The sequence below is a fragment of the Eptesicus fuscus genome, chromosome 4 (genome assembly GCF_027574615.1).
Source record: "Eptesicus fuscus isolate TK198812 chromosome 4, DD_ASM_mEF_20220401, whole genome shotgun sequence".
Lineage (NCBI taxonomy): Eukaryota > Metazoa > Chordata > Mammalia > Chiroptera > Vespertilionidae > Eptesicus > Eptesicus fuscus.
The window spans coordinates 12,144,446-12,172,035 of NC_072476.1; the positions used below are offsets into that span (position 1 = coordinate 12,144,446).

At 51.0% G+C, this 27,590-nt stretch overlaps 1 protein-coding gene across 3 annotated transcripts; it reads left to right on the forward strand.

Moving 5' to 3' along the window:
- The first annotated feature begins 70 nt into the window (after positions 1-70).
- TBC1D24 (TBC1 domain family member 24) lies at positions 71-27,146 on the forward strand. Of its 3 annotated transcripts, none has more exons than XM_054714627.1 (10): positions 71-117; positions 17,432-17,541; positions 19,000-19,992; positions 20,619-20,636; positions 21,179-21,337; positions 22,463-22,526; positions 23,841-23,936; positions 24,259-24,493; positions 24,896-25,066; positions 25,747-27,146. In XM_054714627.1, the coding sequence occupies exons 3-9, from the start codon at positions 19,028-19,030 to the stop codon at positions 25,048-25,050; spliced, it is 1,692 nt and encodes a 563-aa protein (XP_054570602.1). In that variant the 5' UTR covers positions 71-117; positions 17,432-17,541; positions 19,000-19,027; the 3' UTR covers positions 25,051-25,066; positions 25,747-27,146. The 3 variants fall into 3 exon arrangements, with proteins under 3 accessions (XP_054570602.1, XP_054570603.1, XP_028008812.2); XM_028153011.2 differs by having other exon boundaries at positions 77-117; positions 18,995-19,992; XM_054714628.1 differs by lacking the exon at positions 20,619-20,636.
- The last annotated feature ends 444 nt before the right edge of the window (positions 27,147-27,590 follow it).

Below are 27,590 nucleotides of genomic sequence, written 5' to 3' on the forward strand. Positions count from 1 at the left end.
CCCTTGGCGCGTGCTCGGCGGGGGCGGGGCGGCGTGCGCGCATGCGTAGAGAAGCCCGCGCTCAGTTGCGCTGCGAGCCGAGAAGAAAGCGGTACACGGAGCGGCACGGCGGCAGAGGTGGGTACGCGGCGGGCCTGGCACGGGGCGTGACAGCCTGCCACGGATCCTCGGGGGCTGCGGAGCCAGGTCGCCGGCTGTCACCGCAGCGGGGCGTGCAGAGGGAGGGGGCGTGGGGGTCCGACTGTGGGGCCTTGGTCCGAGGTGGGGCGCGGGGGCTGGCCGCGGCACGGAGGTCTGGGGCCCGGGCCGTCCGCCTGTCACTGCCCATCGCCCCCGCGGACCTCGGCTTCGCGGGACACTCACCCGGGGGCAGGACCGGCGCCCCCTGCCAGCCGCCGGCGTCAGTCAGAAGGAATTGTCTCTGTGTCACCCCTTCCTTGGGCTGCTTTCCGTCTGTGGGGTAGGAAATCCTCCTCTGGACTCGAAATTGCAACAGAATCTCTGATAACGTTCTGCCATCGAAGACTTGCAACTACTCCCTTTCCTGCCCTCTACTTGCCTCAGGATGACATGCCCGCCCACCTGTCGCCTTGCGTCTGAGCCCTGTCTGGTGGGTGCCCCCTGGGCATGGCCACTGGGCCGAGCGACAGAAGCATTTCCACAGGGTCCCTGGGCGCTGTACTATCGCAGCCTGGAGGAACACAGCTGGAGGCCGGGGATGGGCTACATCCGGGCATGGTTTTCTCCACGCAGGGGCACTGGTGGCCTGGGCACAGGTTTTCATCTGTGACCTTAGATGGAAACAGATGTGCTGTGGGCCTCCTGGATTACCACTCTCTGGGCTGACATGAAAGGCCACAGGTTGATTAAGGACCCGGCAGCCGGGCTGTGCGGAGGCAGAGATTGACTATTAGATTAGTGGTGTGCGGGGAGGCACAGGCCTGTGGCTGCTGTGGCTGTGGTTGGGATGCTGGTGTTGTGGTCTTTCCTAGTTTCTTATTCCAAGTCATTAGTTTGTCTTTCTGGGACCAATAGAAGCTCTCAAAGGTGGTTTTCCTTTTTTCATTGTATGTTTGCTTGGGACTCAGCAAGGACTTCCAGGCCATTACATTTAAAAAGGACCATCCCATTATTGGACAGATTTTTCCTCCACTTGAGGGTAAGGACTCCATCTCCACATACTGCCCCCATCACATAGTAGGCATCTGTAAATGTTTGCTTAATTGTCTTAAAGCCAAGGATGCAGGTTCTTTTCAAGAGATATAGACCGGGAGAAACAAAACCAGATAAGAAAAGATAAAGAAATTTCACAAATGTATTTCAGTATATAAAGGTTACAGCCAGTAGAATGACCCCCAATATGCACTTCCTTTTATTCTGAAAGTTGGGTCCTCAGCTAATCGTCTCAGCTCTCAGATAAAGCCTTTAAGTGAAGTGCTTATCTGGTAGTGAGTGCCCTGTTTAGAAGCTTGTCTTTCTCTGTCAACAGGGCTGGAGACACATTGCGTTCATCTTTGCTCCCCTATTGCCTGGCATGGAATGGGGGCCGGTATCTCTTGAAGTGAACCAAGATGCTAAATAAAACTATTGTGGTGGTTTTCATCTGATAGTAAGGGTGACCTTCCGGGAGATGTAGAAGTAATCTAGTAATCTAAGCAGGCTTTCTTTTTTTTTTTAATTAAAAAAAAATATATATATATATACTTTTATTGATTTCAGAGAGGAAGGGAGAGGGAGAGAGAGAGATAGAAACATCAATGGTGAGAGAGAATCATTGACCCGACTGCCTCCTGTACACCCCACACTGGGGATTAAGCTTCCACCCTGGGTATGTGCTCTGACCAGGAATCGAACTGTGACCTTCTGGTTCACAGGTCGACACTCAATCACTGAACCATGCCGCTGGGCTAAGCAGGCTTTTCATAACAATAATAAAATTCACCCCCTGGATCTGTAAGTTCACCGGCAGGTGGGTCTCACCAGCTCTTGCTGACCACACCTGCCAGGACAATCCAGAAGGCCAAGTGACCTTGGGCACGCATTGTTGCTCCTAATTCTCATTACAGTCTAAGCCAACCTCAGATGACATATTTAAGTGTTTGCTTTTAGATGGTTTCTGGTTTAAAGTACATAAAGACAATGAAGCAGGTTATAAAAAAGCACTTAACATTTACCCTGTTCAATGTTTTACCTGTTTGAGCATACCTTTTCTGTTATGACAACTTTGTACATAAAAGAAAGAAGCCCTTTTTAACTTGAAACAGCAATTTCAGTGGCTGTTTCAAGTGTCACTTTCCAAATGGAGATAATGTCCAGGAAACAAAGCCTCAGGCTTTTTACTAAGAATCAACTTCAATTCATTATTTGATGGTTTTTAAAAATTCCACACCAGTTTATTAAAATCATCATTCACATGAGGAGGGCCTGTACCCTGTGTTCTGTGGCTACAAAGTTGAGTGAGTCTCTGCCCTGAAGGAGCTTACAGTGGAGTCAGGAGAAGGGCCGGTGAGGTGCGGCACTGGGAGGCACTCCCGTAGAGGAGGACAGAGTTTGCTTTGGGCAGAGAGCGGCATTCAGCTGGCCTTTGGTGGGGGCTCCTGGGAAATGCTTGAGCTAAATGTTGAAGTTTGAATAGGAATGGCAAGACCGTCGGAGGGAAAGAGCCTCCCGGGCAGAGACTGTGTCTGTGAAGTAAAGGGCATGACCTGTTGGGAGAAGGGCAGGGAGTAAAGAGAGGGAGAGGGAGATGAAATGAAAGAGCTAGACTGGCAGCAGATTGGGAGAGGCCCTGAGTACCAGGCCCGAGTTTGAACTTTACCCTGAGAGTGGTAGGAAGTCACCAAGGGATCTTGGGTCTTGTGAGTGACCAGTCAGATTGTGTTCTCCACTGGTAACCTGGCAGTGATTGCTGGGATGGATTGGTGAAGGGTTGCACTGAGACCAGGGTGGTTAAAGGACCACGATGGCCCTGACCGGTTTGGCTCAGTGGATAGAGCATTGGCCTGTGGACTGAAAGGTCCCAATTTCGATTCTGGTCAAGGACATGTACCTTGGTTGCGGGCATATCCTCAGTAGAAGGTGTGCAGGAGGCAGCTGATCGATGTTTCTCTCTCATCAATGTTTCTAACTCTCTATTCCTCTCCCTTCCTCTCTGTAAAAAAATCAATAAAATATATATTTTTTAAAAAGTGGGGACCACCATGGCACATCTAGAGAGACATAAGGCCCAGTACCAATGAAGGGCTGTGGAGGATACAGAAAGGAGAGCAATGAAATGGGACAAAGGAGGGGAAATGGGGGACATCTGTAATACTCTCAACAATAAAAATAAATTATAATTTTTTTTAAAAGGGATAGCAAAACCATGAGGCAAGTGGCTGAAGGGATGGGGAAAGAGCCAGGGAGAAAGGAAGACTCAGGGAACAGTCCAAGATTGAGTGACTAGCAGCTGGGCCCATGCCACGCACAGTGTGTAGGAAGGGGGCAGACTTGGGAGCAGGTGCTGACTTTCAGTTTGGAGATGCTGAGCTGAGGGTCAGTAAGGCTTCCCAGCAGTAGGTGGATCTATGTTGGTCCGGAGCCAAGGAGAGTGTACTGGGCTTGAGAGCATTTTGGGGACTCCTTTCTGTGTAACAGTAAAGCCAGGGAGTAGTGGAGTGGGCCTTTGCAGGAGAGTGTATGGAGTGAGAAAAAAAAGACCGAACCCTGGAGGCACCTAATGTTTTATGTCTATAAAACACAGAGTAGATAAGCTAACAGAGTTTTCATTAATAACCCCTTGCCTTTTTGGATTGTGGGGGCAGGATAATGGACTTTTTATTTCTGTGACAAAGGCCCAATTTGTTGGTTAGAGTAAATAGCAAGATGTAAAATGCTCAAGGTACAAAAATCACACAATTCCGGGGACATTCCTGTCTCACATGTTTATTTGCCTTTTGGGACACTTCCAGGTTGTCACTCATCTCAAAGGACCACTTTTCCCTCCAGACTGAGGATTGGCCCTCTCAGAGCAGTCTCACAATTCGATCTCTGAAAAAAGGTCTTCTCAGACCCAGAAATAGATCCAAGGTTGCAGAATTTTTTTAAAATATATTTTATTGATTTTTTTACAGAGAGGAAGGGAGAGAGATAGAGAGTCAGAAACATCGATGTGAGAGAAACATCGATCAGCTGCCTCCTGCACAGATGTGCCCGCAACCAAGGTACATGCCCTTGACCGGAATCGAACCTGGGACCTTTCAGTCCGCAGGCCGACGCTCTATCCACTGAGCCAAACTGGTTTCGGCTAAGGTTGCAGAATTTTTGGGGTCCCCCCGCTCTCCTTTCAGGACCCCAGTTTCTGTGTGGTACCTCAGCATCAGCAGCAGGTGGGACTTTGGAAAGACTCTGTTAAGGATAAAGAGGCCAAGTGTGTGGTGGCTCCTCCCAAGTCTTTCTCCCATACTGAGGGGCAAGGAGAGAGGGCAAGGAAAGGCTGACATTTCTTTAAAAGGTTGCCACACTTTTTAAAAAAATTTTATTGATTTCAGAGAGGAAGGGAGAGGGAGAGAAAGATAGAAACATCTGTGATGAAAGAGAATCATTTATCAGCTGCCTCCTGCATGCTTCATACTGGGGATTGAGCCCGCAACCCGGGCATGTGCCCTTGACCAGAATCAAACCCGGGGCCCTTCAGTCCACAGGCCAGTGTTCAATCCACTGAGCCACACCAGCTAGGGCAAAGGCTGATACTTCTAAAGGAGCCCCTGTCTGCCCACAGGACTGGCCCAGCCCCTGGATAATTGCACAGGCCAGTAGCAGTTATTTTTGTCTCTGGTACCTGCTCACTTAGAAGACGTGAGATAAGATCTCTTTCTGTTCTGTATAGTTATGTCTGCGGGCCTGGTTGGGTACTGCACAAAGATATGCTGTCAGGGGTCACATGTCAGCAATCATGGTTTCTCCTTCCATCCCACTCAGGCATGCTCTCTTCTTTTACAGGTGATTGAGAACACACTACATATGGCTTAGCCTGTGTCTCATAATCTGAAACTGTGTGTCTGCTAATTGTTACACTTTTAATGGGTATACCACATACATTGAGGGTTGTTTACCAATGGGTGATTCTGTTACCAATAAAAGCCCCTCCCTGTATAGTGTTCTAAATGTAGGTCATTACCTGCTTCCCACCAAAAGCTCCCCTCACCTCTGTCCCTTCAGCCTTTCCTTAAATCATTTTGCCCTTGTTCCCTAATTCTCCTCTAATTCCTTTTCTGGCAAAGGTTGTTCTAGCCTTCATATCTTGGTAAACCTGTGGGCCTTGGAAGGACCTGGGAGTATACATTAACTCCTCCTGCCTCTGGCATGTTTCCTGTCTTCCTGGGCTGAACCGTCCCCGCCTCCTTGGACACAGGAGCACTTGGCTTCCTCGACAGCACTGTGAACCCCAAAGGCCTCTGTGTCAGGTCCTTTGGCATCTTGGAGTCCATGAGGCTAGTCTATAGAATTGTCTTAATCTGAGCCACAAATGGCACTCACCGGCCTGCCCCCTTAAAGAGCTGAAGGGCTTGCCAGCCCAAGTAGCTGAGGCCTTGTCCTATGCCCATGCTATTTTTGCTGCTTCCTGGACAAAGGCCACCTCATCTTTCAGGATTCAGCCGAGATATCGCTGGCTCCCAGCCCATATTTCCTCATGGACTGGGGGCCCAGACACCCTGTGCTTTCCTGTCAGAGCACCTGTACCTGAGTTGGCATGGCCAGTACACCCATGTCCCCACAGCCAGAAGCTCATTGAGAGCTGGAGCTGGGCCTTGCATCTTTGTATTCCAGTGCTCAGTACGCTGGCATTCAGGAAGTGTCTTGAGTGCCTATTAAAATGATTAAACCTGCAAGATTCCCTCCTGGCCTGGCTTTATTGTCAGATCTAAAAATACTTGCAGAGAACCTGCTATGTGCCCGGCCTTCTGAGGCACACCTGTCGAAGGCACCCTGCTTGGAATTTTAACCAGTCAAAATTCTAATCCTGCTGACAGCCGCGTTCTCTTTCTCTGATTATCGTTCTGTGCAGCTAGCTGGTTTACGTCTTGTGCCTGGGGGGGTGTTTTCCTAGACATGTTGGTGGGAGGACCTTTGAGCTCAGAAGACAAAGATCCTAAGTTAACAGAGCCCCATTCCAACCCCAGCCCCTGCCTGTAGGTGAGCCAGACCAGGCTTTCTGCTTGAGAAAGGGATGCAAGGAACTATTTTGAGTGGCTAATGAGGTTGAGACTCTTTCCTGCTTGGGGCCCCACATCATAGGCTCAGGTGCCACGGGTAAGACCTGCATTTGAACTTCTGACAGGTGGCAGGCAGATGGGCCAGCCAACTGGCCTGCGGTGCTGTGACTAATACCTAATGGTTAATGGTTACACCCTTTGTAGCTGGCACGTGCCCTCCATTGTGTGCTACTAGCAAAGGGCCCACTATCAAGTTCCCCGGTAACTGGCTGCCTGATAGTCACTGTGGAATGCCAGTTGCCATTAATATTTGAGAAATTCTTGTGCTCTGTTTCAGAGCTGAGGCAGAGCATGGCCTGCCTTCCCATCGTGTGAAGATGCCTGCTCGGAGGGTCACATGCCTAAACAAGTTGGTGAATGTTCCCAGTTGTTATTGTTTAGAATTAAATTTTCCTCTTGGGCCCAAGTGGTTTGGGATTTTTCTGAGTCTCCATTTGTTTCCTTCTCTTGTTTCCTCTATCCTGGGTACACTAGATATAGTGTGAAACACCTGGCTCAAAAATCACAGTGTAGTAGAAGAGCTGGACTCATAAGCAGGTCATCACAATGGGGTGCCAAGAGTTAAAACAGATTTGGATAAGGAGGGGGAGAGAGCAGCCAGGTTCCCCTCAGCCCTGCCTGGGAAGTTGGGAAGGGCTGGTGAAGGAGGGGGCATTTGGGCTGAGGCTTGAAGTAGATTGGACCTAAAGGAGAACAGGTGTGTCCTGTCTTTCTTCCCGGCTGTGGACATGCCCTGTTCATGTGTCCCGGGGGCTGCAGTTGGTGCAGGTGCAGTGGCAAGGCTCCTGAACCTGCCGTGGGAGGGCAGGTAGGGCCAGATCCTGAAGGGATGGCTGGGGAACCAGAATGTGATTTCAGGTAGAGAGTGGGGCAGAGCACAGTGGGAGTCAGAGCTGAACATTTTGAAGTCCCCTGTGCCTGACTCTACCAAAACCCTACCCCTGGGCCAAAATTCTCTGTTCAGTGCTTGGGTGCTGCCCCCCACCATTGGTCACCTTGTCTGGTAGAATCCAAACCCTGTTCAGTCTCTTCACGTAGGGTGTGTGAAGAATGGGAGGTGTTCAGGAAAGCAATTGGAAGTACAGGACTCGAGTTCACAAAAGGATTCTAGGTTGAGAAAAGGAAGGACTCCTGTAAAAGGGACATTTAAGAGGCAGGCAGAGGAACAGGGACAGCTACAGCCAGAGAGGTGAGGAGACAGACATGAGGGAAGGGTTTCAGGAGGCCCAGGGAGCGGAGCCCTGAGAGCACTGGGGTCAGCTGTGTGTGCTTCGGGGAGATAAGGGACAAAGGTGTCTGTTAAACGATCTGGCAGCTAGGCAGTGAAGGTGGAAGGGGTGGGAAAGGGGTGGGGCACAGAGGTAGCCTTCTCTCACCAGAAGTTTGACAGGGAAGGAAAGGAGGAGAGGCACAGCTGGAGTGGAGTGTCAGGTTCTGTGAGTGGCTGTTTGGGGGTCTCTATAAGCAGCAAAGAGGAAGCATTAAAGATGCAGGAGAGTTGGGGTCCCCAGGAGGTGAGATCCAGGACCAAAAGTGGGGGTTCAGATCAAGAGCAGGGTCAGAGAGGAGAAGCAGCTCCTGCCTAGCACCCCATTCTCAGGAGAGAGGGAGGGTGAGGGTTGCGGGTGGATATGAAGCTGTAAGTTAGTGGGGGGAATAGGAGAGGGTGTCTCTGAGGCATGCCAAGAAGGGCTGCCAGGTCATGAGCCGGGCAGCGTGATGTTTCCCTCTGCAGTTGGTGTTCGCGCCTGGAGAAGCACTCTATCAGTCTGGCTTCTCCTGAGGGTTTTGCCCACGGCTGAGACAGGAGCACAGAAGGGGCTTGATGGGACAGGTGTAGGCTGAGCAGGCAAAGACATAAAGCCACAGGGGGCTGGTAGGTGAGGGAGATGGAGTCACACGGGTGGGAAGAGGGCAATGAAGAGCTCTCGGAAAAGATTAGAAGAGAGTGGGATTGTGATATGCTACCTCTGGGTGGAGCAGTTTCTGGGGCTGACCAGGTTGTGGATAAAATGCTAGCAATATAAAGGCTTCTGAAGGTGAGGAGCTTCGCACCAGGGCTGCCTACTCAACCCTCAAGCCCTGTGATGGCAGCCAAGGAATGGAAGCCATGAGCTGGAATGAGAGGAGACTGGTCCTGGGGACATTCTGGAGAGAGAGGGGCAGAGTCCTGGGGAAATACTAGGGGAGGGGCCAGCAGGGTCCTGGGGAGGTCCTGGAGAGAGGGGGCAGGGACTGGGGAGAGCTGGCTGCTGTCTGAGCAGGAGGAGGAAGGGTGCATTCTGGGAGCGGATGAGGTAATGGGTTGTTTCCACAGACAAGTTCCAGAGAAAGATGGGAGGTGGGAGTGAGGTAGGTAAAAAAGGGCACCAAGGCAAGGGAATGTGGAGGATCAGTGACAGTGGTCGCCGCAGTCAGTGACAGTGTCACCAGCAGCCATCCGTGGAATTGGGAGTTATCCTACAGCTGGGGCCTAGGGTGGGGAGATGAGTGTCCCCCACCTGGGGTTCTACACAAAGTCCTGAAGCTGTGTCTCTGGGGGCTACAGCAGATTCCTGGGTTGGGATTGGGCATTTCCCTGGCCTCTCCCCATGACTGGGTGGGAGAACTGGGCCTCTCGTGAGGAAATCAAACTTGACTCAGGCTTGAGAGGAAGGTTCCCGCATAATATAATAGAAGAGGGTCCATATCACCTAGAGTGCATTTTGCTCCAGGCCTGTCCCCACCCCTCTGGTTGTCCAAGGTGGATGGCTTCAGGAATATTTCCTGACTCCTTATCTCCCTCCACCTTCTCCTGCACAGAAACCTTTCCAGCTGTCCCCTGGTCCCTGCCCCCCTACTGTAATGCCCTGCAAGCTAAGTTACACTCAGCCATCCAGATGTGCATTCCCCTCCTACACACAGGTTATTTTCCCTTCCCTGTCTTGCTGCCACATTCCCCACCTGCCCCATCACTGGCACTCTGAGCATCTCCTTATCAGGCAGTGAACATGCCCTGTAATTGCTGTGTCTTTCCTATCCTCAGACCTCACACACCTGAGGGCTGGAGTGAGGTGCTGTCACCTTTGCATACCTGTCCCCTGATGCCAAGTTGGTGTCGAGGGACTCAGTCATTCTGCTCTGTCCTGGCTTGCTCTGCCTCCACAAGCTCCACCTCACTGGGGATTGATGGTCTCTAAGAGAGAGGGACTACCCTCTGGCCAGCATGGCTCAGTGGTTGAGCATTAACCTATGAACCAAGAGGTCACAGTTCGATTCCCGGTCAGGGTACATACCCGGGTTGTGGGCTTGATCCCCAGTTGGGGGCATGCAAGAGGCAGCCGATAGATGATTCTCTCTTGTCATTGATGTTTCTTTCTATCTCTCTCTTCCTCTCCCTTCCTCTCTGAAATTATGTGTGTGTGTGTGTGTGTGTGTGTGTGTGTATCCTATATAATAAAGATGTAATATGCAAATGGTCGTTACGCCGTGAAGCATAACAACCGACCGCTTAACAACCGGATCGTGGATCAGCAGGAGGGTGGGGCAGTGAGCTACAAGCTGGTGGTGGAGAGCTACAGGAGGGGGCAGGGCAGCAAGCTATGGGCGGGGGGGGGGGAGCTACAGGAGGGCGGAGCATCGGGCGGAGAGCTACTGGAGGGTGGCAGTGAGCTACTGGCAAGCTACTGGCGCATGGATTCGTGCGCAGTGTGTGTGTGTGTGTGTGTGTGTGTGTGTGTGTGTGTGTGTGTGTGTGTAAAAAGATAGAGGGACTACCTAGAGAACAAATGTTCTGAATCCTGCTGTGGGGAAACTGAGAGGAGTGTGCGTTTTTCACATGGAACTCTTCAGGCCAGGACAGAGCACCTTATTGCCGCTCCTTTCTGTCCTTGCCCAGTCAGTCAGCTGTCAGGCTGGAGCTGCAGCCTCCTTCCTCTTAGTTCTTTGTTTTCTGGTTCCACTGCTGGGAAACGGATATAAGATTACTCAGACTTGGAGAGGAAGAACTGAGGCACAGCAGCTGACACCCACAGAGCGTCCACCCTGTCCTGTGGTACAGTGACTAAGGCCCAAACAGGCCGAGCCCTGGGTCCTTCGACTGTGAGCTGTTCTGGCAGCCACGGTGGGGTGGTGATTAGGCCCGGCTGGGTAGGGGACAGTAGGGGTGTGGAGGAGTCCTGGGAGTGCCAACCTCACTCTGCACAAGGGTGCCTCTTGCCCAGTGGCACCACACTTGGCACTTTGGAAGAGTCCTGGTGTGTGTGTGGGGGGCTGTCTTTGAGGTCAACTGGGTGAGAAGTTCAGGAGCCAGCGTGGGCCTCTGGGCTGAGGGCTGGGTGTCTGGGCAGGACCTTGGCACAGCAGCCCCGGGTTATGCCTCCAAACTAAGCTGCTCTGGCATCAATTTCAAAATGGAGTGCCACCTCTGCCCCACCAAAACCCTACCCCTGGGCCAGAATTCTCTGTTCAGCGCTTGGGTGCTGCCCCCACCATTGGTCACCTTGTCTGGTAGAATCCAAACCCTGTTCAGTCTCTTGGGTCCACCCCATCTTCTCCATTTTCCCTGGCCAGGCTTGACTCAGCCTTCCTCATGCCTCCTCTTCTGGACTCTGCCCTCCTTCCTCCTGAACCACCAGGGGGATTTTTCTAAAATGCATGTCACCTGTTGCTTAGACTCTACTCCAGCTCCTTAATGTGGAGGATGACATCCAGTCTTCTAGTGCAGTGGTCGGCAAACTCATTAGTCAACAGAGCCAAATATCAACAGTACAACGATTGAAATTTCTTTTGAGAGCCAAATTTTTTAAACTTAAACTTCTTCTAACGCCACTTCTTCAAAATAGACTCGCCCAGGCCGTGGTATTTTGTGGAAGAGCCACAGTCAAGGGGCCAAAGAGTCGCATGTGGCTCGCGAGCCGTGGTTTGCCAACCACTGTTCTAGTGCGACTGGCACGAAAGACCACCAGCCCCCCTCTTATCCCATCTTCAGCCACCGCCTGCCTTAGGCTCCCCAACTTGCTGTGCCCTCTCTCATGCACCCATTCTCTACCTTCGCATTGGATGGTATACTCCCCATCTTTATGGTACACTTGGGATATCATTGCTCCTTCTGCAGTGCTCACGTGGAGTCGGTGTCCTGCCTTGGTGGTCTTCCTGGGCCCTGCCTGGCCTCACAGCACTTCCTGCTTGGGCTGTGATCATCACTCTCTTGTCCCCAGTGTCCATCCCAGGACCCGGCACAGAAAAGGCAACTCAATATGTTTGTCAAATCAATAAAAATTTGGGACAAGGGGGGTCATGATGGGGTACTGGGCCCCCCAGGAAAGGTGGTGTGAATGGAAGGTGTAGTGCCCATGTTGGTTGGTGGTTAAGGTGGAATCGCCCAGGCTTAATGTCAGGGTCTCTGTCACATGAAAGTAAATTTGTTTTCAAATCCAATTGTTTGGGAAAATCATGTTCCCCACTTAAGAGGTGATAAACACAGAGGTCTTATGACTCATTAGACCTGGACAGCAGGTGGTATTGAGAAGCCAGCCCTGAGCTTGCTGAAGAGGGAGCATGAATGGGGCTGGCTGTCCTACATGGGAGAGGCGTCTTAGGCACTGTGGGTTTACTGTGAGTGTTCTGACAGATCAGGGATAGTTCTCTCTGTTTGGGGACCCCACAGGTACCTCTCTATATCCCAGTTTCCTCCTCTATAAGGTGGAACAAATCCCCATGCCATGGGGTTGTCCTTAGAATTAGAAATAGAAATGCAAAGCTAAATCGCCTGACAACCAGCAGCTGTGGGAATTGTGTTTGGCAGCCCCTGAAGATAGGGTGGGAGAGGTCCTGATAAACCCCAACTGCTTGGTCCTGAGGTCTCCCACCCCACTGTCCACAGTAAGGTCTTGCCCTTCCTTCTGTAGCCACTTTTCCTCCCGCCCTGGTCCTGATCAGAAATCTTAGAGGGCTGCATGCATAGCAAGTAGGTTCAGGGCGGCCTGGCTGCTCCCACCCCAGATGGCCACTTAACTCCTTCTGTGGGCACAGGTTGGGAGTTCTCTGTTGGGGCTGTGGGCCTGCAGCCACTGAAGGGAGCCCCTAATACATTGGGTCTCATCAGAGTCTGATGTGAACTTGCCCTTGGCAGACCCAGGGCAGTGTACTTTGGACAGAGGGAGCACTGGTCATCATGACAGGAGGGGGAGCTGGACAGAGGTGTCACCGACATAGCAAGATAATATTTTGGGGAAATAGAGGTCACTCATTTCCATGTATGTTTTTGTTTTTTTAAGAAATGTTTGCTTTCCATCAGGTAGCCGGAATTCTCAAAACAGACACAGTAATTGTGAGGGAAAGGGATGTGAGGGTCACTGGAAGGGCCTTTCTGGGTGGGAAGCAGCAGCACAGCACAGAAGGGGAAGAAGGTCTGTCAGAGTAGCCACAGTGAGAGACTTGTGTGGGTCTGTGGGAGAACCTCAGTGGGGGCCTCCAGTGGCTGCTCCTCTCTCGTGGGAGGGGGTACTCCGGCCCCTCTGCAGGACTGATCAAGCATTGACCCACCAAAACCCTGTCACTCCCCAGATACCTCAGAGCCAGTGCCAGGTCAGGAGACCCCAAGGAGCACTAACTGAGATGCCCTTGGGACATCTGAGCTGCCCTGGCATGTCAGGCTAGGCTGAGTGCTTTCTATAAACAGTCTCAGTCAATCCTGACAATTGGCTTTTAAACATATCCATTGAATCACATCCCTTCGCTGCTTCCCACTCTGAGTCCCTCTGTGCTTATAATAAAATTCAAACCTCTTCCTGTGCATGATCCATGCTGTGGGTATCTCTGCTGCTCATGTTCTTGCTCACTGTGCTCTGCCATACAGTGCCCTTATTTTCCCCAGAGCACACTAGGCTTGTTCCTGCCTCAGGGCCTTTGCACTTGCTCTTCTCATTGTCCAGAGTGACTTTTTCTCAGCTCTTCTGGCTGCTTCCTTCTCATCACTTAAGCTCAAATTGGAAGAGGTTTGCCCTAACGACCCTAGCTAAAGTAGCCACCACCCTGCAGACAGGCTATGTGGTTGGTGTCCCCATTATCTGAAATGATCATTGTCTGCAGTTCTTGGAGTCTAACAGGATGAGTTGAATTTTTCCTCTTTTCCCAGAAGTGCAGGCCAGGCCTAAAGCTGAGGATAAAAGACACAAAATACAGGTGACCTTTGAACAACATGGGGATTAAGGGGCCCTCTTGAAGAGAGGATCAGGGGACCCACGGTGCAGTTGAAAATTCACATATAACTTTTGACTCCCCAAAAAACTTTACTAATAGCCTACTGTTGACTAAAAGCCTTACCAATAACATAGTTGATTGACACATATTTTTGTATGTTATATATATTTATATACTGTATTCTTACAATTAAGTAAGCTAGAGAAAAGAAAATAGTATTAAGAAAATACATTTAGCTTTAGCTGGTTTGGCTCAGTGGATAGAGCATCGGCTATCGGACTGAAGGGTTGGTCCCAGGTTTGATTCCGGTCAAGGGCACATGCCTGGGTTGTGGGCTCGGTCCCCATTAGGGGGCAGCTGATTCGATAGATCTCTCTCATCATTGATGTTTCTATCTCTCCCTCTCCCTTCCACTCTGAAATCAATAAAAATATATTGATTTTTAAAAAATAAAAAGTAAATTTGGGATCTTCCTGCAATTTATTTAAAGAAAGAAAAAAAACAAAGAAAATACATTTACAATACTGAAAAAAAAATCCTTGTATAAGTGCACCTGTGCAGTTGGAAGCTGTGTTGTTCAAGGGTCAGTGGTACTTCCCTACATTCCAGGCAGCTGGGGCCAGCCCCCTCCCACTTCAGAGAACTAGCCCTTCCCCCACCCCCATTCCTGTGCAGTGAACTTGGAGGGTAGCCTTTAGGTGAGTGCAGTGTTTATGGTGAGAAACCATTCGCTCCCTTCCTCCTGCTCTGAGTCCGAGGGAAAGTGCACCTGCTGGCAGGGCCCTGCTGGCTGCCTGCCCTGCACTGCCTGGGCAGGGGTGAGTGGAAAGGAGAGAGAGTGGGATGTCACCCACACCCCAGCCAGTGAGCCCCAAGTAAGAGCTGAGCCCTTAGGTGTTGCATGGGGACTAATGATGGTGAGGCAGATTGTGTTTGTCAGCTCTGTTTTACACACAGGCACCTGCCTTTCCGGAAAGAGCCATGGCTTGTTTGAGGTTCAGGCAAACAAGTGGCAGAGCTGGACTTTGAAGCCAGGCTTGTCCGACTTGGAATTGGATCATTTCCCACTTTTGCTCCTGCCTCCCTTCTCTCCCTTGACCTTTGTCAGGAGCTGGGGGACTATGGAGAACAGGTGAAGCCATGTTTTGTGTTGGGGAGCAGATGGTGTAGACAGTGTTGTATGATGGCTGCATGCTGCAGGTGGAATAACAGGGAGAGAGCATCACTTCAACCCTAAAACTTACGTAAGCTCCAGAGTGTGAGTATCTAACGGAATGGTTTTGTTTTTTATCTGTTTCCTACCTCCTGAGTTCCCCGTCTCAGTAGCCAGCCTTGAAAATCTAAATCAGCTGTGAATGTGTGTGTAAATATAAGAAAAGGCTTTGTAGGATATAATACGTGAGCAGTGGTTGATTATCTTAGGTGGAAGAGGGAGTAAGAATGAAGGGAAAACGTAAACAGGATTTTACATTTTTACTCTGTAATTGTGTACTCTTTGACTTTTTTGTGATTATGCATTTGTGTAAAAAGGAACCTAGGGAAACCATCCTGGACCTGGTTTTATAGATGCCTAAGAAGGTCACTGCAAGCCTGTTTGTCCGGCCCCAGAAACAGCATGTTCTCTTTCTGGATGGAGGCTTGGGGAGGAGGCCTATGGGGGTCCTGGAAGCTCCTTCAGGGTCTCCTGCATGTGGTCTTTCCTCAGAGTCCCTCTGAATCCAGTGTGTCTCTGGGCAACTTGCTGCAACAAACAAAACTGTGGGTCCTGTCTGAAGGAACTTTGCAAGGTGCGATAATCACTTTTGGAGTTTCCAGTTTAATATTCAACCTGAATCTGAGGCCAGTTGAGTGAGGGTTGGTGCTGTCCTGCCCTGCTCTTGTTCTGTTTATAAACATGTTTATTGCCCCGATAAGGAGCTGGTTCTTTTCACACAAACAGGATGGGCCTGGGGTCCCTCCAGAGGTTAGTGGGCTCAGAGCCTAGAATGAATGAAGGATTTAAAAGCTATAGGTAATTTGCACATGGAAGATTGTGGAGTGCAGCCTGGGCATGGTCGTGGGTGTGTGAGTGGGCCTGTTGGCCTGGTCTTCAGAACCTGGGGAAGAAGGAAATATTCTCTGCCTTTTCTCCCAGAACAGAGCAAACAAATCAACCCCAATTTGGTGTTTTTTTTTTCTTCTGAGGAACAAGGTCCCAGCACTGGCAGCAGGCCTGGTTCTACTGTGGGCGAAGCTTTTCCAGTGGGATATATTAAATGGATGTTGTCAGAAAAACTTATTTTAATTAATGTTTTCTGTGGGAAAGCACAGTATTAATGGATATTATACTGTATATCCAAAGGAATTGGAAACAGGGACTTGAACAGATACTTATATACCCATATTCACAACAGCATTATTTATATTGCCAAAATGTGAAAACGACCCAAATGTCTACCAGCAGGAGAATGGATAAACAAATTGTGCTCTATTCATATAATGGAATGTTATTTAGCCATAAAAAGGAATGAAAATCTGATAAATGGAGGCAGGGACAGGGATGAACAGGTAAAGCACAGAGGATTCGGGAGGCAGTGAAAATACTCCATATGATACAGTAATGAGAATATATGTCATTTTACATGTGTCCAAAAATATAGAATGTATAACATCAGGAGTGAGCCCTAACTGGTTTGGCTCAGTGGATAGAGCGTCGACTTGCAGACTGAAGGGCCCCAGGTTCAATTACAGTCAAGGGCATGTACCTTGGTTTCGGGCACATCCCCAGTAGGGGGTGTGCAGGAGGCAACTGATCGATGTTTCTCTCTCATCGATGTTTCTAACTCTCTATCCCTCTCCCTTCCTCTCTGTAAAAAATCAATAAAATATATTTTTTAAAAATAACACCAGGAGTGAGCCTTCATAAATCTGTAGATTTGGGGTGATTATGATGTGTCAATGTAGGTTCATTAATTATAACAAATGTACTACTCATGGTGGGGGATTTTGTTGTTGTTGTTAATCCTGACCTGTGTATATTTTTTCATTAATTTTTAGAATGGAAGGGAGGGGGAGAGAAAGAGACAGAGAAACATTGATGTGAGAGAGACACATAGATTGGTTGCCTCCCGCACACACTGACCAGAGCCGGGGATCGAGCCTGCAACCAAAGTACATGCCCTTGACCAGAATCAAACCCGGAGCCCTTCAGTCCATGGGCTAATGTTCCATTCACTGAGCCAAATGAGCCTGGGCATGGAGGAGGAAGCTATACATGTGTGGGGGAAGGGGTAAATGGGAAGTCTCTGTATCTTCCTCTCAATTTTGCTGTGACCCTAAAACTGCTTTAAAAAATAAAGTGTTGCCCTAGCCAATTTTCCTCAGTGGATAGAGCCTGTAGACTGAAGGGTCCCAGGGTTTGATTCTGGTCAAGGGTACATACCCGGGTTGCGGGCTCCATCCCCAGTAGGGGATGTGCAGGAGGCAGCTGATCAATGATTATCTCTCACCATTGATGTTTCTGTCTCTCTCTCCCTTCCTCTCTGAAATCAATAAAAATATACTGAAAAAAATTTTTGATGCATGCTATAAACATAGATGAACCTTGAGGACATTATGATCAGTGAAATATGCCAGACATAAAGGACAAATATTGTATGATTCCACTAATATGAGGTATTTAGAATAGTCAAATTCTTAGAGACAGAGATTACAATGGTGGTTGCCAGGTGAAGGGGGAACGAGGAGTTAGTGTTTAGTGGGCACAGAGTTTCAGTTTAGGAAGATGAAAAAATTTTGGAGATGGATGGTGGTGATGTTGCACAAACAATAGTGTGAATGTACTTAATGCTACTGAACTATATACTTGTAAATGGTAAATTTATTATGTATATTTTACTACAAAAAAGTATCAAAGTGCTTTCTTAAGATATCTTCTCACAATACAAGTCTTACACTATAATTCTTTACTTTCCACTCAATGTTCTTAAGATATTTTTTGCTTTTTATATTTTCAGATGAATGTTCTAGATTCAAGAGAAACTGGGATGATCTGGTCATTTACCAAAACTCACTGAAGCAAACCCTTGTGACATCTCCAGACACTTCCACCATCACAGGCAGAAAGGTTAGTCTGAGGTACATGGGCAGACTATTGTAAAGGCCAAGGACAGTAGCCTTTAGCAAAAACTGTTAAATTGTGGTATTCTCAACATAGACTTCTATCTTGCTGTTCACCTGCAGTGACCTATCAGCCAGAATCTCACATAGCACATTTCACCCATTTTTAAATGTCTGCCTGAATTTCAAAAGTTGCCTCAAATGGAGAGACAGGGTCAAATCCCCCAATATTTCTGGTTCATTTGGATATAAAAATGTCTAATTTTGCCTTGGCTGGTGTGACTCAATTGGAGCATTGGCCCACACACTGAGGTTCAATTCCCAGTCAAGGGCATGTACCTGAGTTGCAGGTTTGATCCCCAGACCCAGTCGGGAGGCAACCAATCAATGTGTCTTTCTCACATAGATGATTTTCTCCCCCGCCCCCCACCCCTCCCGCTTCCCTTCCCCTCTCTAAAAATCAATGGAAAAAATATCCTCGGGCCCTAGCTGGTTTGGCTCAGTGGATAAAGCTTCGGCCTTCGGACTGAAGGGTCCTGGGTTTGATTTTAGTCAAGGGCACATGCCCAGGTTGTGGGCTCGATCCCCAGTAGGGGGCGTGCAGGAGGCAGCTGATCAATGAGTCTCATCATTGATGTTTCTATCTCTCTCTCCCTCTCCCTTCCTCTCTGAAGTCAATAGAAAATAAAAAATAGTGATATTAAATATATATATATATATATATATATATATATATATATATATCTCCTTGGATGAGGATTAACAGACAAACAAGAAGTCTAATTTTGAAGCTGTAACAGCTTTATTTACTTCTCAGCCCTGATGTCTACTCCTCACTAGTATTTCTCCTCTGGAGTACTTGCCTAAAACCTAGCTAGCATGTTTAGAAGGTTAAGTAAGAACTGGCCTCTGAATTCTAACCCAGGGACAGTGGGGCAGAGTAGGGTGTGCCTTCCTCATGATACACAGCTGGTTAAAGGCCTGAAACCTTCGAGAACTGAAACAAAGCATATCTTGACTTAAATAGGTCCCCTTAACCAGTGGACCCTTTCATAAGGCCCACAGGCCGCAGGATGGTGGTGTGTGGGAGCCTGATAGGCCTGCGACCCCTAACTGAGAGTTGTTGTCAGGCTCTCTTTTGAAGCCCTTCCAGGAACTTATTTCTAGCCTCTTGATATTCATAATCTGTGTGACCTATTACAGCAACTTGATAAGCTCCATGAAAAGACATTATACTCCCGAGTTCATAGTGAATTCTCAGAATATCCACCTATCTTAAATGGAGCCCTTGTAATACTTTATATAGTCAAACTAAAACATATTCTCTAAAATGAGAACCTTTATACACATGTATTACGCATGGTTTTTAATCCTACAAGGCATGGGGTGGCAAACAGGTTAGCAGAAAATCCTCCAGAGGTGGCTGGAGGATTTAGCTGCTCTTTGCCCCTTCCTGGCAGCCCAGGGTCCTCCCCGCAGGTGCAGCCTGCACGATGGACTCCCAGGGGTACAACTGCTTTGTGGACAGAGACAAGATGGACACTGCCATCCAGGACCTGGGACCCAAGGAACTGAGCTGCACTGAGCTGCAAGAACTGAAGCAGTTGGCCCGCCAGGGTTACTGGGCCCACAGCCACGCTCTGCGGGGGAAGGTGTACCAGCGCCTGATCCGGGATATCCCCTGCCGCACAGTCACGCCCGATGCCAGCGTGTACAGTGACATTGTAGGCAAGATCGTGGGCAAGCATAGCAGCAGCACCCTGCCCTTGCCTGAGTTTGTGGACAACACGCAAGTGCCCAGCTACTGCCTGAACACACGGGGGGAGGGTGCTGTTCGGAAGATTCTGCTGTGCATTGCCAACCAGTTCCCTGACATCTCCTTCTGCCCCGCTCTGCCTGCGGTTGTAGCCCTGCTGCTGCACTACAGCATCGATGAAGCTGAGTGCTTCGAGAAGGCCTGCCGCATCTTGGCTTGCAATGACCCCAGCAAGAAGCTGATCGATCAGAGCTTTCTGGCCTTTGAGTCTTCCTGCATGACATTTGGGGACCTGGTGAACAAGTACTGTCAGGCAGCCCACAAGCTGATGGTGGCCGTGTCGGAGGACGTCTTGCAGGTCTATGCGGACTGGCAGCGCTGGCTGTTTGGGGAGCTTCCCCTCAGCTACTTCGCTCGTGTCTTTGATGTCTTTCTGGTGGAAGGTTACAAGGTGTTGTACCGCGTTGCATTGGCAATCCTCAAGTTCTTTCACAAGGTGAGAGCTGGACAGCCACTTGAGTCGGATAACGTGAAGCAGGAAATCCGCACTTTCGTCAAGGACATCGCCAAGACCGTGTCTCCTGAGAAGCTGCTGGAGAAAGCATTCGCCATCCGCCTCTTCTCTCGGAAGGAGATTCAACTTCTTCAGATGGCCAATGAGAAAGCTCTGAAGCAGAAGGGTATCACCGTCAAGCAGAAGAGGTAGGCTGGCCTCTGGGCAGGCTGCTAGGGGCCCACGTAGGGTGGGGCTTTGGTGGAATACATCCTGGGGACGTAGGCATGAGCTTGTCCTGCCAGCCTCTTGGTCTGCCTACTGCCAGCCAGCCATCTGTACATGGATAGGAAATGACAGGAAAAGAGAGAGGACTTTCCTAGTTACAGCCACAGGCTGCTGAGGCAGCTGTGGGAATGAAAGGCACAGGTTACTGTCCTCAGGCCTGAGGCCCGTGACAAACCTGGGTGTTGACCATGTGGTCAGAAGACCAAAGAGTGGGCCAGACTGGCTGCCTCTGGTCATTGTTTTTTGTGTTCTTTTTTTGCTTCTGGTCATTTCACAGCGGCCCCTCTTCTACCCCTCCAGCTCTGGGCTCACTTGCTGCTGGACATGCCCCTGCCCTGAACTCAGACCCCTGGGGAGCAGGGATGGGAAGGGCCCATGGTGTCCTGATACTGTCTCGGTGGCAGATGACATGACTGTAGGTGTGAAGGCCTTTCTTCCAGGCCAAAGGCAGGCATGTCCTAGACATCAGTACTTACTACTAACCTCTCCTTGTCTGTTTTATTTTTCTTCTTCTTCTCCATGTCCGTTGCTTCCTCCTGTTTTTCAGTGTTTCACTTTCTAAAAGGTAGGTCTGGAAACCACATCTCCATGCCTGGATTCTCTCTGTCTTCTGGCCTGGCTATCCTGGGGCCTGGCTGCTTGTGCTAGCTCTCAGGGCTTGCTTCAGAAGTGCTGCCTTGGAGCCTGGCTGATGTTCAAGAACCATCTGTTTGTTCTTTTGTCTGTGTGTCTGTGTGTCTGTCTGTCTGTCTGCCTGCTCAGTTGCCTCAGCTGTGCTCTCTGCTCGTGCTTGGCTGGCCTTGAGCAGTGTCTTGGTAGAGCTGACTCACTTTCTGTCCCCATTTCTTAGAGAAAAGGTGCTTTTGTCCTTGTCTGGGCTGGGCACTCTCCCCTCTTCGTAAGGAGGGATGGGAGTGGGGCTCCAGGGGACAGCTCCACCCTCTTTCTTCCTGAGGGTACCTTGGACCAGGCTTTAACCTGGCTGCACAGGTGAGAAGTTCCCTCCAGGCTTAGCTTTCAAGAGATCCAATGCACACCCTCAGGGTAGGGGGTATGGCCAGGCCTGGGGTTGCAGGTGTGCTCTGAATCTCTCCTGGCTCTCCCCAGGCAGTTTGTGCACCTGGCTGTTCATGCGGAGAACTTTCACTCGGAGATTGTCAGTGTGAAGGAGATGAGAGATATCTGGTCGTGGATCCCTGAGCGATTCGCCCTCTGTCAGCCCCTCCTGCTCTTCTCCTCACTGCAGCATGGGTACAGCCTGACTAGGTAATGCTGGGAGACTGGGGAGGCGAGGCCTGCCCTCCGAGGCCCCAAGGCATGGACTCTAAGGGTCAGGTGGTGCTGGAGGGGCAGAGGGAGTGGTGAAGTTGTCCAGCTTCTGGTTCTATCTGTGCTTCCAGGAAGTCACACTGACAATGGGCCTGTGAACCTTGGCACCTGGGTGAGGCCCTGCCTCTTCTTGGGGCCCTAGAATTGGGAAGCCCTTTTCTGGGCTTCTCTCACTCCCAGGCCACCCAAATTCAGGGGTCGGTCATTACCATACACGCCACAGCTCCACGTCCTCATGTAGGCATTGTGATGACATGGGAGCTTACAGAACTATAAAAGAGGACGACTCAAGGCAACAGGCTGTGTGGTTCAGTACTCCCCACCCCCACCCTGTCAGTCCACAAGCCAGGAACAGGTTGGCCCTGTGGGGCTGGGGCTGTGCTGGCCTCCCCAGGGCACACTGCCTCCCTGGCCGCTCTGTCAGGTTCAGCACTCACTTGAGCCTCAGACGCTCTGGCTTGGGTCACAGGTGACCCAACAGAGGCAACACAGGCAGAATTGGCCCAGCCCACGTGGCGGGGACTGTCTGTAGCCCCATGAGCATTTAGGCACAGCCAGAGCTACATTTAGGGACAGCTAAATGGAGCTGCCAGGGCTGCCAGCCAAGTGCTGGGCACCTGGAGCCACCACAGTGGCAACCTCAGGCTTCCTCACATGCTTCCCAGTGCCAGCAGGCTCCCACATGCTTGGACTCTGAGCTTTCCTAGAGCAGGGACCTGTTCCTCCCGTTTTTGCTTCTCCGAAGCACCTGGCACACAGCTCTGCCTGCTGGGGGGTATTTGCCATGCTTCACACCAGGGCAGACAGGCCTGCAGACCCTGGGGGGAGCTCCATCTTGGCTTAGAAGAGTGCCCAGTCCAGAGTGTTGCTAGGTCCTTGGCCACAGAGCCTAGTCCCCAGGAGATAAGGAAATGCAGTTCCTAGGCCCGCCTGCCCCTAGCAGTCCAGGTTGCTCAGACGCTGTGAGTGCTGGTCAGCAAAAGCTGGCTAGAGGTGGTATGGGGAAGGAGTTCAGGAGAACTGCTTCCCATCAGGACTGGCACGTGTGGTCTCTTCCCCCAGGTTCTATTTCCAGTGTGAAGGACACGAGCCCACCCTCCTGCTCATTAAGACCACACAAAAGGAGGTGAGCAGGGACCAGAGGGAGCCTGGGGTTCTGGCCTCTGAGTTTTGGGGACTCTAATGCCCTCAAACTGGGCTTCTTTGGGACTCTGCTGCTCTTGTGCCCCTGCAGCCTCCACCCAGCATTCCTGCACTTAGGGGCACAGAGCAGAGCCACCCTCCACAACAAAGTGAATCTAACCTCCCTATCTGACCCCCAAGTACCCAGGGCCTCCTTGTTTCCCCTGAGGGTCCAGGCCCTGCTGAAACAGCCTGGCTATTTAGGAGGACCATTGCAGAAATGCTTAGTAAGTGAGGCCCAGCCTCCTCCCACCACAGTGGGCCAGCACCAGGTGGGTCAGCTGCCTTCACCTGCCTCCACCCCCTGACAGGTAGTTCTCAGGGCCCTTTCTGCTACAGTACCTGTCCCCTGGAAAGTTACCAAGACCAGAGAGGTCAGCGCTCATGTGCCCCCATCCTGGGGTGTCTGCCAGTGGTAGAGGCTTTTTTTTTTTAAACAATTTCACTTGAGGTTTTTTGTGTGTTTTTTTAAATATATATTTTTATTGATTTCAAAGAAGAGGAGAGAGGGAGAGAGAGATAGAAACATTAATGATGACAGAGAATCATTGGCTGCCTCCTGCACACCCCCTACTGGGGATTGAGCCCGCAACCCAAGCGTGCCCTTGACTGGAATTGAACCTGGGACCCTTTGGTCCGCAGGCTGACGCTCTATCCACTCACCTAAACCGGCTAGGGTGGTAGAAGCTTCTTGTTCAAGTGGCTCCCAAACCTGCACCCATGGGAGTTTAGGTTCCTCTTCCATTCCAGACTCTGTCTGGGTTTCCAGGAGGAACCTGGGCATCTGTATCGTAGCAGGTGACTGATTGTCAGACACTTGGGGAAAACCCTGCAGCCACTAGGGGACTTGACTTTAATGGTGAAATCAAGCGCTTTGCTGGCTGACTGGGGGTTGGAGAATGTTGTTGAGCAGGCGTACTTCCTGGAAGCTCTCATCTGAGGGGCTGATGCCCAGCCTCAGAGTGTGGACATGGGGCTCTTCCCATGCTTGAGTGCCAAGGAGGGAAACAAAATGAAAATATCCCAAACGAGCTGATGACAGCCACCCCCTCACCCCACTGTCACTGCTAACCCCACGCCCTCCAAACTCTGACTCCCCACACCTCTCTTCACCTTCTTCAGCTCTTGCCCTCAAGTGGGAGTGGAGGGTTCAGTGACAACAAGCTGTGATGGTACCATGGCCCCTCAGCAGGCCTTAAGCAAGGGATGCTCTTGCAGGCCAGCATGATGCAGCCTCACCTTGGGCCTTTCTCCCCAGGTGTGTGGAGCTTACCTGTCAACAGACTGGAGCGAGAGAAATAAGTTTGGAGGCAAACTGGGCTTCTTTGGGACCGGAGAATGCTTTGTGTTTAGGGTGAGTGGGTTTCCCTGCAGGTGCTCTAAGATCAACAGGCCCAGCACCCCCATCACCCCTGCTCACGTGACCCTGTTTACTTTTGTTATAGCAGTTACCCTACAGGATAACCTCCCCGTTTTCTTCTGGTTTGTGATCATCAGACCATGAGATCCATGAGAGCAGGCAGGCCCTTCCCTGCCTTGTGTGGCACTGTCTCCTCAGCCCTGGCAGGCGGCCTCATACACTGAGCTCTTCAGTGAAGATTTGTGGGAGGAAAGTGGCCAGAAGGGCCCTGCAGGGCATAGTGTGCCAGCTCCTCATACTGCCCTTTCATCTTCAGTTGCAGCCGGAGGTCCAGCGCTATGAGTGGGTGGTCATCAAACATCCAGAGCTGACTAAGCCAATGTCCTTGGAGACCACTGCCACTCCATCCCGGCACTGCCACTCCATGTCCTTGTCCTCATCCTCAGACCCTGCTGACCGCCTCTCACCGTTCCTGGCCACTCGGCACTTCAATCTGCCCTCCAAGACTGAGTCCATGTTCATGGCTGGGGGCTGTGACTGTCTCATCATAGGTGGGTATCTCCCTTCACCTCAGGCTGGTCTCACTTAGCCTTGGAGAAGGGTACAGGTTCATGGGTAGCCAAAGCCCCTGGGTCAGTCATTGCTAACTCAGATGGCAGGTGCCTCACCTGAAGGACAGGCAGAGCCCCAGTGATGCCAGAGGAAGAAAGCAGGCATGAGGAGCGGGAGTAGGGGCAGGTATTCTGGGTAAACCAGCTGGGAAGTGGGCTCTAGCCTAGAGTTTGGACCCGGGCTGAGGGCTGGCAGGCTTTTGGAGGGTCGAAGGTCGGCCCTGTGCTTTTAGGCCTCTAGCAAGCCTGGGGCAGGGACAAGTGGAGATGTTCAGGGGCAGGAGAAGAGCACCTCCAGGGCAGTACCAGCAGAGGGGCAGCCACTGACTGAGCATCCTGCAGGTGGAGGGGGCGGCCAGGCTCTCTACATCGATGGGGACTTGAATCGGGGCCGCACGGGCCACTGCGACACTTTCAACAACCAGCCCCTCTGCTCTGAGAACTTCCTCATCGCTGCTGTGGAGGCCTGGGGCTTCCAGGACCCCGACACCTGCTGACAGGCCTGTGCTGATGGTGACTGAGCTGCCACTGTGGGATGGGGGGCGGTGGGGTGGCCGGGCTCTCTCTTTAGGGAAGAGGCAGTTAATGAAGATACCCTCACCACATGCACAGGCAGCATTGGGATACAGCTGGGGCCCTGATGCTGGGCTGGACAGGGGTACCTGACTCTGCTAGGACCTGCTCAGACTTTCTGCTGCCTCCACCTTGGTCTCAGGCCCTGGCTCTCCTCTGTGGGGCCATCCCGTGCCTAAGGCCTAGCAAGGGCTATCACTTGCAGCCCCTGATCCTTAATCCCTTCATGGTGGAGACAGGACTGGAAAGGCAAAAAGAACCGGCTGCCAAGTGTGTGTCTGTGGCACCCCCTGCTGGTGCCTCTTTGCATGGCTTCTGTGCAAGGCTCTGCAGCCTCCTGCCTGCCTTGCTGCTGTGGTTCTCCAGAGGTGTGCTGGTCCTAAGCAGACACAGGTGCCCTGGGGACTTTCTTGGCAGGAGCATCTGCCTCGGGCTTCTAATCCAGTTTCCTCCTTCCCATGCTGGCCTCCTGGGGCTGCCTCTTGGACAGTTAACCACAAGGTGAAAGAGGTTGGGGAAGGCAGGATCTATGCTGAGCTCTGGGCTCCTCCCAAGGGAGGGCTAAGGGCCAATGGGATGAAGGACCAGAACGGACATCATATGTTCTTATGTTTCTGCAGAGTCTGAAGCTTCTTCTGGGCCTCGCTGTGAACTCACACTTGGAGAGGCCTCCCAAGATGGCTAGGGGAGGGCCCTCTGACCTCAAACCAGCCAGCTCCATTTCCAGGGGCCTGCCTGGAGAAGCCTGGACCCACAGAGCCTTCTCCAGTTCTCTTCCTCACAGTCAGAACCTCCTAAGCTCTCCTGCAGTCTCTGTGGTGGCCCCATTTCTCCTCCATGTCGCTGCAGTGACCTGGTTCCCAGGATCCCGTCCAGACTCCTCATCATATCGTGCTTGTCTCATCCAGTCCTCCCCACAGGTCCGTGTACCAGGTCTGCACCCTCCTTAGCTCCCTGCCCACACAGCACCTTCAATGCAAGCCCCTCTGCATGGCACGTGTGTTCCCTCTGCATTCCTCTCACAGCACTGTGACCGGATACATAGTGTGATTTTCTTGTGCTGCCACCTTTCCTCTTCCACCCTGCCCTGCCTGGTTCTGCACTGGACTCATGCACAGTAGGTGCCAAGTGAAGCTTGACCAATGAACACTGCAAGGAGCAGCCCTCTTGCCCTATGACCTCCCTCAGCTGGTCCTGAGGGCCTGGGCACCCAGGAGGGAAGAGGGGAGAAGCAGACACCCAAGTGGCTGTGCTGCAGGTGCCAAGGATTACTGCCCTCCAGCCAGTCCCCCCACCCCCAGTGTTCCTACATACCACATCCCTGCCCATCTGTACACTGTGCTTGCTCTTCCTGTGGTGTCCACCTACTCTGTCCCCTACTCAAACTCCTCTGAGCTAGACCACAGTGGGCTGAAGAAAGGACCAGCAGCCCTGTGTGGCTTTGGACAAGCCAATGAACTTATTTGGAATTCAGTTTCCCCAACTGTAAAATGGGACCAGTCCTGCTCTGCTGTCCCTCCAGGACTCCTGAAAGGCTGTGAGGGGAAAGGTGCTGGGAAGCAGTGTCACTGCTTACCCACCACCCCAGACCGCTGCAGCCCTCGCCCCTCCCCCTTCCTCTTAGCCCCTACAGCCCTCGCTTGTATTTTGGTGTTATTAAACACGGTCTCATTACATAGTCCAAGTTTGGTCTCTTCAGCCAGAGGGACCTCCAGGGGCTCTCCCCTCCAGGCTTATCACCAAATGGGACCCCGGAGGCTGTACCCCACTATGCTTGTCAGTGCTTTATTGCCAGAATGGAATGTTGAAGGCCTTTTAAAAACATAGCTTTTCAGCCCTAACTGGTTTGGCTCAGTGGATAGAGTGTTGGCCTGCGGACTGGGAGGTCCCAGGTTCGATTTCGGTCAAGGGCATGTATCTTGGATGTGGGCACATCCCCAGTGGGGGGTGTGCAAGAGGCAGCTGATCGATGTTTCTCTCTCATTGATGTTTCTAACTCTCTATCCCTCTCCCTTCCTCTCTGTAAAAAAAATCAATAAAATATATTTTAAAAAAACATAGCTTTTCAGAAGCAGCTAAAAGTTTTTGTTGTTGTGTTAATCTTCACCTGAGGATATTTTTTTCATTGATTTTTAGAGAGAGTGGAAGGGAAGGGGAGAGACAGAGAAAGATCGATGTGAGAGAGACACATCAATTGGTTGTCTCTCACATGCACCCCAACCAGGGCCTGGGATTGAGCCTGCAACCAACCTACCTGCCCTTGACCGCAATAGAACCCAGAACCCTTCAGTCCACAGGCTGAGGTTCTGTTCACTGAGCAAACCGGCTAGGGTGCTAACGGTATTTTTTTAGTACTATTTACATAGCTCCCTCTGCAAACTTCCTGAACTTGGGGATTCTTTTTCTGGTAAGCCCAGAAGATTCTCTGTGGCTGTCCCGAGGGCCCGTCAGGCCTTCCCAGACA